This window comes from Littorina saxatilis, linkage group LG1 (assembly GCF_037325665.1).
Source record: "Littorina saxatilis isolate snail1 linkage group LG1, US_GU_Lsax_2.0, whole genome shotgun sequence".
NCBI lineage: Eukaryota > Metazoa > Mollusca > Gastropoda > Littorinimorpha > Littorinidae > Littorina > Littorina saxatilis.
In genome coordinates this window covers 103,534,360-103,546,204 of record NC_090245.1, presented here as the reverse complement: position 1 = coordinate 103,546,204, position 11,845 = coordinate 103,534,360, and the positions used below count along the sequence as shown (strand labels likewise).

The window sequence follows — 11,845 nt, the reverse complement described above, 5'->3', positions numbered from 1 at the left end:
TTTTATCATACATTGTTTTGTTTTGTCGTCTAAGAAATCAAATCAACTAAAATGACTTGAAATGCGATATGGCATACGGGGAAAAAAAGGTCCTATTCCCTATGAGTTGAAGCTAAAAACAATCTTGAAAAGAGAGCACAAAAGTGTGACCTTATCCCAAGCAAACAAAAAATGAGATTAACAATTCATTACCAGAGACGTTGCCGACAAAAATTTATCAGTTTACAGCATCTGACGCAAGTGGTGGCCTCGATCAGACGATTAGTTCACAAGGAAATGATACTTTGGAGAGAAAAAAGATAAAGAAAAAATCTCTTGCTTGCAGTTTATCATTGTTTTGTTTTTTGGATTAGGACATAAAAACTTGGGTCATCCAAGTATAAACGGAGTGGCTACAACATTTAGTGCAACGTCTTTTACTTTGAATACTAAAATTGTGTGCGTTCATTGTATATATATATGTCCATCATTTATGGATTGGCTACATACAACATTTGGTGCAACGTCTATTACTTTGAAGACTAAAATTGTGTGCGTTCATTGTATATATGTCCATCATTTATGGCCCGGATTGGCTACATACAAGTTACAACATTTGGTGCAACGTCTATTACTTTGAAGACTAAAATTGTGTACGTTCATTCTATATATGTCCATCATTTATGGATTGGCTACAACATTTAGTGAAACGTCTTTTACTTTGAAGACTAAAATTGTGTGCGTTCATTCTATAATTATATGTCCATCATTTATGGATTGGCTACAAGATTTAGTGCAACGTCTATTTCTTTAAAGACTAAAATTATGTGCGTTCATTGTATATATGTCCATCATTTATGGACTGGCTACATACAACATTTGGTGCAACGTCTAGTTACTTTGAAGACTAAAATTGTGTGCGTTCATTGTATATATGCCCATCATTTATGCAAACTTACACCGGCACATAAAATCGGTGTAGAAATTTTTTTCCTCTGAATCCTTTAAATCTATAGCTCCCGACATGTACGATTCTAATGGCGTCATGGGGGATCATGAATAAGATTGGCATTTCTATCACTGAACAGTGAGCAGATCCAAAAAAATAGAACCACTCTCTTTTCTGTCATGGCGTAATCGGTTCATCGATTTTATCCCTTTCCCTTTTCATGATGCCATAGAACAGAAATAGCAATCGACATGGAACTGGAAATGAAAGATAAACTGAAGGGAATAGAGAGAAAGAACTCCATTGACAAAAGAAAGCATTTCTAGGGCCAGTCAAACACCGTTCAACTTTGCCGCATGCAACTCGCTGTATGCAGTGCGTCGAATCAAGTTGTGTAGCTTATTTTGCTCAACCTGTGACGTCGCGTGTGACGAGTGGCACTCAGTTCATCCTCAAAACGAAGCGGGACGGATTCCATCAACAGCTTTGGTCGAAAAATTAAACGCGCTTATCAAAATGCCGTAACATGTTTAGCTGTACGCGGTGTTGAACGTACCCATGTGGCAGCGGTCCTGAGACGGTCGGGACAGTTGCACACAAGTTGCCCAGAACTTTTGTGCCGTCTTGGTCGTGTTGTGTGTGTGTATAACATCATTGAATTTATCATTACTTTTGTGTACGGTACGATACCTGCACATGTCTGTAAGTTCGTCCACGTCTTTGTCTGAGTGTATCACAGGTAAAGTTTGTGCTAAGATTCTATTCATGGTAGGCTACTGCTTACGGTTTGGTAGCTGAAAGCGAAATAGCGGATATTTGAAAAAATTCAGCGGGCCAAAGTTTAAAACTGAGACTGACTATGTAAGAGAAAGAGAGAGAGAGAGAGAGAGAGAGAGAGAGAGAGAGAGAGAGAGAGAGAGAGAGAGAGAGAGAGAGAGAGAGAGAGAGAGAGGGGGGGGGACTATAAAGCGCGTGTGTGTTTGTGCGTGCATGCGCGTGTGTCAGTGTATGATGTGTAGAGATTATAGAGAGCTTTAATATATGCGTGTATGATATGCGCGCGTGTGTGTGAGCGCGTATGTCAGTGTTCGATATTTTGGGCAGCCTTAATTAATTTTCTTGTAGTGCCAGATTGTTGTTGTTGTTGAGAGGGGGTGGGGGTACCTGGACGGGCATTCAAAGTTAACATGATTGTGGCCGGGAAACTTACAGTGCTCAACGGGGCATTTAGTTCGGTTTCTGCATGGTTACTTCAAAGAAGACTTGATTAATCACAGCATGTAATGTCGGCTCAAAGAGTACGATTCTGATCAATGCCTCGCCAAAAACCACGATTATTTTACTTGGCTGTAATAGTTTGTTCATCCGTTCTCTTGAACATGATAAGACCCTATACCCAGCAAGCTGTGCTGCTGCCGAGCTGATGTCCAGGTCTTTGTAACTTAAACATGATTTTCCGCTGATTCTTGCCACACACACACATACACACACTAAAAGATCAATATCTGGTGTCAGAGTAATTAAAACTGGAATAAAGATCATGCAGTCAGTGAACTAATGATCTTACCGTTGAAACTGATGCAAAAAGAGCATTATAATCATGGCAAACAAGAACATAAGCATATAACCTGCCTCAGCACATTAGATCGGTAAACAAGCAAAACAAAAGCTGGTATTAAGCCTATGCGACTGAGTAAATGGATGATCTCAGTTTTCCTCAAACTGTCCAAAGAAATAAGAATGTTTCTATATCAAGAGCTGATAACAGGTTTTGCACGCATCGATCAATGGCCTCACAGCAAGAGTGTGAATTGATGTCGACACAAAGCTTATTTGCTTGCGCTGAAATGTCTTTCCAAACTCGTCACATGGGGTCGGTCTTTCTTAGCCTGACTCAGCCTCTGATTTACAATTTTGGAAACGTTCTTCGTGACACTTCGATGCACTTTCCTTGAGTAAACAGTTTTATTGACACAAAACTCAAATATAATTGTAAACCCGTAATTATATCATGGACAGCCCCCTCTCTCCTGACTAATTCGCCGCCCCCATTCCAGAGGGTAATCATATATATGTCAGAGCTCTCCGAGACACCCGTTAACAGTCACCACCAGCAGCGCAATCAGGCAATAGGCATGAGTAAAATTTCCACAACAGGGCAGATTGTTTTTAGTTTTTTAGTTTTTTTCTGAGGGGGGGGGGGGGGGGGGGGGGGGAAGGGTCTTTTTTGTTTACCTACACCTGCCACGTTACTCCTGCCTCATTTTTCAACGGTGACGATTTTCAACTACAGTGGAACCCCCCTTTTAAGACCTGCACAAATCTGAGAAAATCGGGTCTTGAAAAAGATGGAGTCTTAACATGGGGCTAAATTGACAGATGTTATTGACAGAAGATCTGAAAAATCAAGTTCTTAAAAAGGGAGAAGTCTTAAAATGGGGGACCATTAAGAGGGGTACCACTGCACAGTGATACCTGTGACGAAGGAACAGCCGAAGGTATAATCTACATTGCAGGTGGAGTTCTTTCATAACAGGTACCCAGTCCAAACACTCCTTGTAATGTATCAGCTCAACTGCTTAAATTTTTTTTAAAGCAGAAAATCGTTTTTTAACATGATTGCGGCAGCCAACACCACATGCTGTGTCTCTCACGCCTTCTTGTGGACTCTGTGCAAAGAACTATTGATGTGTAACAGTGAAAACCTGACACATAAGAAGAAACAAGTCGCGTGAAGCGATATAAAAACATTTAGTCACTCTGTTGGCCTGAAACTGAAAGATCAACACTAAAAAATTTTTAAAAGCCAACACCCAGACTACATGTACTAATTAAGGCTTCGCTAGCCTTAACCAAAAAAACTGAGACGGGGTCCAGCTCGTCTCCGCAAAAAAAGGCGAACGTAGAGCCTAATTACATATTTTCTTAAATTGTGAGTACATTTTCAGAGTAAACATGGCATATCTATATATTTCTGGATTCAGGAAATGATATTAAAGAATAAGGTGAAACTATTTTTGGATCGATTGCTAAAGTTTAATTAGAATTTTGCAATTTTTGACGACCAAACTCATTAAATAATGTTTAATGTCCAAGCTGAAATGCAATCCTATAGTCCGGGCTTCGTCGAAGATTGCTTGACCAAAATTTCACTCAATTTGAAATTTTTAAAAATGAGGGTGTGACAGTGCTGCCTCAACTTTCACTAAAAGCTGGATATGACATCATCAGACATTTATCAAACAAAGGACAAATTAGTCTGGGGTTATGGAAGAATTCTTGTATGTAAAGTTTCATGAAGATGGTTCAATTAGTTTTCGCGGAATCGCTCTACACTCACCACCATCACCACCACCCTCGTCTGATTCCCAGTTTATTTTAAAACATTTAGTCAAAACTTGACTGAATGTTAAAATTAGCAAGCGTTAATAACAAAAAAATATAGTGTGTCTTCTTTGCATTACATTAATGCTTTCATGGGTATTGAGGTGGAAAAAAAGGCCAACCTAAGAAACATGGGAGAGGTCTGAACTAATACAAATAATGAAATTACTGCCTTGTGACTCAAAATAGATAAATGAAAGTGAAAGAGATGTTATCAAGAGTCTACAGCTTAATAACGAACACCACAAAAAAGGAGGCACACATGGATAAGCACACACACACAATCATTCACTTGTTGTGCAATACCCCTCCCCCCCTCCCCCCTCCCAGATGGCTATTCTGTGTTTTGTTTTTAACACCTAAATAAGGAACTTAACAAAGCTGCACTGACACAGCCCCTACCACCCTCCCCCCCCCCCCTCCACATGAAAACACTGACACTTACAGGCAGGCACGCCAATTCCCTTCCTTGCTATGCAAACATGAAATCCCCTCAATTTTGTTTTTATCACTCTGTGTCATTGATTACTTTGCAAATTGCTGGGGGAACAAACATGCCAACACAGGAGTGCAGGACTAGGAAAACTACTCAGGGCAAACTGCATTCCAGTTGCACTGCTAATCTTGATTGCCTGGACAAAATTGGCGTGAAATGTTTACTTGCAACTTCCATCATTACATGACTTCAATAAATATGAAGCTGTTTCATAAAATTATATTGAAAATAGATATATTCTGTTATGGAACACACACACACACACACTTGACTCAAATTCATTCAAACAGTAAAGCCATCTACAAAGTGTTTTCATATTTAATCAAACGCTTCTGACACACACTCATACATATCATAAACATACAGCTATACCTAAACAAAAAACCACATGAAGCACAGTTATTATTGGGAATAACCAAATTTGATACACACACAACAACAAATCATCTTGTTTTCATTTTGGTCACCCTGATGAGCTTATTGTTCTGTCTAATAGCCATTTTCCGGAGTCGACGCCAGTAACTGTAATCTTCAGGATTGAGTTCACTGAGGTCGGGCGGCTGACGATCAAGTCGTAATTCCCACAACCACTCTGGGTATTCTGAGTCTGGCTTGAGTTCTGGGTCTGTGCCAGTGGTGTAGATGTTAGCTCCGCAGCAAAATCGAGTAAGTTTGTTGGCATCCGTTTCCACCTCCAGCTTCGCTTTCTTCACTGGCTGGGCGCTCATCTTGCCACCTGCACAACAAATGAAGAAATTAACAACATATATTATTATTAGAAAAAAAGGTAGAGAAGTCAAAAAGGGAAACGGTAAAGGTCAAACTCCACCTATGCAGCTTCAGCGGCACTACACCACGCAACAGACTATGACGTCATGATGCATGCCTAGCCTGGAGGCTGGCGCACACAGCGTCAAAGCCGCTTTTGTCATTTGTTTTGCTGCGAGAAAAACAGGGGATCTTACCTCGAGTTGACATTAACTTGTGCAAGTTCTCTCCCTTAAAATGTGCGATACAAAAAGAATTGCTGTGGTTTGTGAATGAAGTTAAATTGAGCATTACTACCAGGACTTTCAACAAAAATCGATTTTTGTTGTTAAAAAAAAAGTGATTGACATGTAAGAAAGCAAGTTTGAAAAAAAAAAGTATAAACAGAAGAAGAAAAAACTTGACTAAATGTAAAAAGTGAGATCCATTTGGGGACTGAACCCAACAGAGCGCAAAGTCTTATCCATTGCACCACGGAGGCAACTGAAGAAAGACAACACCATGAAATAAATATAAAGTTGAACGCATGAATGCGATCTCGCAGCAATTGAAATCTTTCGTGATCAGTGTCTGCTATTTGTACAAAAATGGCTGTGTTTAAAACGTAACGATAACCTTAACTATGCATGGCATGAACACACCTGGGAAGCATTTATTCATATATGGCCGTCTACAAGCATTAACAAAATTTGACACGAAGATACACCTTCCTCCTTTGACAAAAGAGTGGATTGTGTCCCTTCAACTACTTTGCTCGGATTGGTTGGCTGCCCCGCAACATGCGCAAAAATAGGATCGATTCTATTTTCAAGCAGCACTGTCGCGCAGCTAAATACATTTTTTTCCATGGCGCTACACGTTGCATGAAGAAACAATTAGTCGCGTAAGGCGAAATTACTACATTTAGTCAAGCTGTGGAACTCACAGAATGAAACTGAACGCACTGCATTTTTTCACAATGACCGTAGTCCGCCGCTTGTGCATAACGGAGTGAAACTGACGAGCCTGTTCAGCGCGGTAGTGGTTTCGCTGTGGTTTCGTTTTGCACGCTTTTCTGTACCTCTCTTCGTTTTAACTTTCTGAGCGTGTTTTTAATCCAAACATATCATATCTATATGTTTTTGGAATCAGGAACCGACAAGGAATAAGATGAAATTGTTTTTAAATCGATTTCGGAAATTTAATTTTGATCATAATTTTTATATTTTTAATTTTCAGAGCTTGTTTTTAATCCAAATACAACATATTTATATGTTTTTGGAATCAGGAAATGATGTAGAATAAGATGAACGTAAATTTGGATCGTTTTATATAAAAAAAAATTATTACAATTTTCAGATTTTTAATGACCAAAGTCATTAATTAATTTTTAAGCCACCAAGCTGAAATGCAATGCCAAAGTCCAGCCTTCGTCAAAGATTGCTTTACAATAATTTCAATCAATTTGATTGAAAAATGAGGGTGTGACAGTGCCGCCTCAACTTTTACAAAAAGCCAGATATGACGTCATCAAAAGTATTTATCGAGAAAAAGAAAAAAACGTCCGGGGATATCATTCCCAGGAAGTCTCATGTCAAATTTCATAAAGATCGGTCCAGTGGTTTGGTCTGAATCGCTCTACACACACACATGCACAGACAGACACACACACACACACACATACACCACGACCCTCGTCTCGATTCCCCCTCTATGTTAAAACATTTAGTCAAAACTTGACTAAATGTAAAAAACAGGCAAAGTACTCATCATAATCCGACGCACCAATAAATCGATCACGCTTTGACGCTTCGTCAGCAACGGCCATAACCAACACCACCATCTCAACCACCACTACCATAAAACAAACAAGACAAACAAAACAGTCAAACAAAGAAAACACTTCTTTTACGCCCATATTGTTAACATTGAAAAAAGTAAAATTCCCACAGCCCCAGTCCCATGTCTTGTCTTTGTGTCAAGATGTTTACTCTGACCAGTGATCTTGACCTGAACCATAAGAACTTGACTTAGTACAAGAAGAATGAAATAGTTTTCCTTCCTTCTTCATAACCCAACTTGACGGGTACATTGGCCTAGTGAACAAGACATCGGCCTCCCAATCGGAAGGTCATGGGTTCCGATCCCGGCCGCGCCTGGTAGGTTAAGGGTGGTGATTTTTCCAATCTCCCACTCCCAGTTCAACTTATGTACAGACCTGCTAGTGCCTTATTCTCCTTCGTGTGTACACGCAGGCACAAGACCAAGTGCGCACAAAAAAGATTCTTTAATCCATGTCAGAGTTCGGTAGGTTATAGAAACACAAAAATAGCCAGAATGCTTCACCAGAAAGCAGTGAAAGCCTGCCTAAATGGCGGGGTAAAAACGATCATACACCTAAAAATCCACTCGTGCAAAAAAACCGAGTGTACCATGAACACAGAAGAGAAAGAAGAAGATACACCAACTAGGTGAATTTTACTGAGTTATTGAAACAACAAGAAAAGTGAATGCTTGTATGACGCACCTTCATCTTTCTTTATATATGACAAAGAAATTAGCTGGCGCTCTGGCTCCATAAACATTCAAGAAAATGATAAATTCCTACTTATTGACAAGAAGTTGACCCCTTTGAACAAGATCAACCAGACTTGAATATGGTCCGGAGATAATCAAGCCCTAGAAGAAGAAGCATGTTGATATTCAAAGATATAGCTTCAAAAACATTAAAAACTTAATTTTGGTGCTCAATCCGTCAATTATTTTAATAAGAATTATGTTTAGCTTTCATATAAGCGACTTGTATCAAAAATGCTACTTGGTTTGGTTCATTTTTGCTCTACATTTACAACACTAAAGTTCAACATTACCCATTGTAGTCTCGTTTCCGTTGCGATGATAACCTAAGAAGGTTCCTGCAATGTATCGATCTTGAATTGATCCTGATGATCCTATGACTGTGAGTGTGACCATGTATGAAGGAATAACGGTACCTGACCAGCAAACAATGTATTTGGACACACGATCATACGTGACAAAAAACACAGGTGTTCTTACCAGGCCCTCCAATCTTCTTAGCATAGTTAGCACAGAATATGCGACAGTATGTCGTTGCTGTCAAGCACTTTTGTGTGACCCTTCCAAGTTGCAGAATGGAAGTTGCCATCTTGGAATCTTGTTTTCATCTTTTTGCCGAAAACGTTCCTAAAGACGACAAGAATATACATATATTCAAGATGGCCGCGCCCATACTCTGCATGGTTTTACTGATCTCGTTATTAGACCCTGCAGGGCTAAAACGACCATGATCTGGTCATGCCAGTGAAACTGCGGCCGATATTAGTAAAGGTATTAACAAAATTGCTTTTCGTCAGGTTTTACAGAGCTGGAAGTTGACAAAATGAAGACAGTGCGTCAGGTTTGAAATGTCATTGTTCAACAACTTTCGCTTTCAATTTGAGATCACCTGAAAATACATACCTGATCTTAAACAAATAAAAGATGTATTGATCACACACACACACACAAACACACACACACGAATGCACACACGCACACACACACACACACACACACACAGTGCCCACACACCTTTTCACTTTCAGCCAGTGGGTGTTTGACGTGTATTTCTCTGTTTTAGTTTGCTGTCTTGTTTTTTCTCCTTTTCATTTTTTCTATCTTTCTCTTTGTATAATGCTTGATCCTTTGGCTTTTTGCAGGCTTTCAGCTCCAGAACATACAGTTAGGTTATCCTGCTAATGGTTTACATACAAAATCTACATCAGTGCTATGAAATAATGGAGCCTATTGATGTTGCTGTGAGTGTGAGTGAAATTACAGACTGTGATAAAGACACCAGAAGGCAGATCTGCAGGGTTAGTGCCAAAGTTGCTGAAATATGTGATCTTACATTTCTGAGCTGTGTACGCATCATTACACCAGGAAAGTCTGTGATCTGTAGGGTGTTTCCAGGAGACTGTCGTGGTTTCAACATTCAGCATGACTCCTGTGTGACTGAAAGTATTGACAACTTGCAAGCTGAACATGTGCATATGCCTGCTATCAGACAAAATCAGACAGTACATTTTGAACGTTTGTTATGTTCAAATGGACAGAAAATGTGCATCAAAGTAATCCTCACAGACAAAGACCGATATAAAAACATTTCCTCCCAAAGTCCTCTGCAGACAGAGCTATCCAGGAGGTGCTTGAATTGCATGCAGAATTTGCTTGTCACACCAGGCTGTTCGGTTGACCTGTCCAGGTCAAGGCTTGGAAAACTTTATGACATTGTTCGTTGCGTTGTAACCTCTTGTTCTTCTGATTCTGAAGAGTTTTGTAAAACTAATTCAGCAGTCAGAATTGTGGAAACAACACAGATCAAGATCGACAGCGTGCAGAGCCTTGAGTGTTATGAAGCTTTGGAAAGCACCTCTGTTTTGCTTGGAGGGAAAGACATTACTGGGGGCTTGCAAGAAGCGCACAAAATCCTCGCCAACCTTCTGAAATCATCATCGGAGTTCTCCTGTTCTCAAAGAGTATTATTGCGTGGTCCACCAGGCTGTGGGAAGACATCACTCGTGCAGCAAGTAGCGTATGACTGTAAGGCAGCTTTGCTCATGATCAAAGGTCCAGAAGTCCTGAGTTCAAACCCTGGTGAGAGTGAGAGCAACTTGGGTGCGATGTTTGACAAGGCTGTGAGATTGAGTAAAGAGGTGCCATGTGTACTGTTCATTGATGAAGTTGACTGCATCTGTGTGAGGCGTGAAGTGGCAAGTTCTTCCAGTACCTATCGCATGACCACGGCTTTGCTGACCCAGCTGGACAATGTATGCAAAGTTGGTGGTTTACTTGTTGTCATGGCGACTAACAGCCCCACGACACTGGACCCGGCTCTACGGCGATCAGGCAGAGTTGACAGAGAAGTTAGTTTTTGTGTGTGTGTTTTTGTGTGTGCATTTTTGGTTGTGAGTATAGTGTGCTGGAGTAGTCTGTTATTAGAAGTTGATTGAAAATTAGAATTTTACTTTCTGAATTCATGTGCGTTTTTTTTATTTACATTGATTTGAACTGACTCTTTCTCAACATTTTTAACACAAAAAACAAGAAATAGTGCACATACTTTTTGTACTTTGTCCCCTTATAAAGTCAAACCTGTCTATATCGACCACCAAAGGGACCAACCAAAAGTGGACGTTATAGACAGCTGGTTGCAATGGATGGGTAATTTATAGAGAGAGAAAAACACTTGTGGGATCCTTAGGAGTGGTCGTTGTGAGCAGGTGGTTGCTTTAAGAGGTGGTTGCTTTAAGAGGTGGTTGCTTTAAGAGGTGGTTGCAAAGGCAGGTTCAACTGTACCTCCAGTTTCTTCATTGTTTCATTTCTTTTTCTGAATTTGTTTGCAGGTTCTCATCTCAGTGCCATCAAAGAAGCAGAGGCAACAAATTCTAGATGTGCATATGAGAGGTCTGCCTCTAGCAGACGATGTCGACCTTGATCGCCTGACAACAATTACCTCTGGCTATGTTGGGTCTGACCTTGAACTGGTGTGCACAGAAGCGTGGAGAAAAACATTCCATCGGAAAATGTCTCTCGGACAATCTGACAAAGATATGGTAAAGTGCATGATATATATATATATATGATACATCAATTGAACTGAAGTGAAATTATGAGTAATTTTAATTGAATATGTTATTATACCTGACTGAGATGATTGTTTTGTGGGTGGGCACTTCTTCTTCTTCTTCTTCTTCTGCGTTCGTGGGCTGAAACTCCCACGTACACTCGTGTTTTTTGCACGAGTGGAATTTTACGTGTATGACCGTTTTTTACCCCGCCATTTAGGCAGCCATACGCCGTTTTCGGAGGAAGCATATGCTGGGTATTTTCGTGTTTCTATAACCCACCAAACTCTGACATGGATTACAGGATCTTTTTCGTGCGCACTTGGTCTTGTGCTTGCGTGTACACACGGGGGTGTTCGGACACCGAAGAGAGTCTACACACAAAGTTGACTCTGAGAAATAAATCTCTCGCCGAACGTGGGGACGAACTCACGCTGACAGCGGCCAACTGGATACAAATCCAGCGCGCTACCGACTGAGCTACATCCCCGCCCGTGGGTGGGCACAGGGTGCCAGGTGGTGTTTTCATAAAATTAGTTTCCTTATTTATCTTGAGGAGAAATGTGAGTATGTACAATAGTTGTCTGCTGTTGTTAATCTTGTCACATCCATCCCAAGGTTGTTGTTTTTTTCTTCATGAGAATAATTGTCAAAATGAGTGCA

General features: G+C 40.3%; 1 protein-coding gene across 1 annotated transcript in view; it reads left to right on the top strand.

Moving 5' to 3' along the window:
• Positions 1–8,767: 8,767 nt before the first annotated feature.
• The window catches only part of LOC138948481 (uncharacterized), an 11,413-nt gene continuing 8,335 nt past the window's right edge, over positions 8,768–11,845 (top strand). The window contains exons 1-3 of the mRNA XM_070320038.1: positions 8,768–8,903; positions 9,275–10,480; positions 10,961–11,170. Coding sequence (XP_070176139.1) covers positions 9,314–10,480; positions 10,961–11,170 — 1,377 coding nt within the window. The 5' untranslated portion in view covers positions 8,768–8,903; positions 9,275–9,313. The remainder of the gene's footprint in view (positions 8,904–9,274; positions 10,481–10,960; positions 11,171–11,845) is intronic.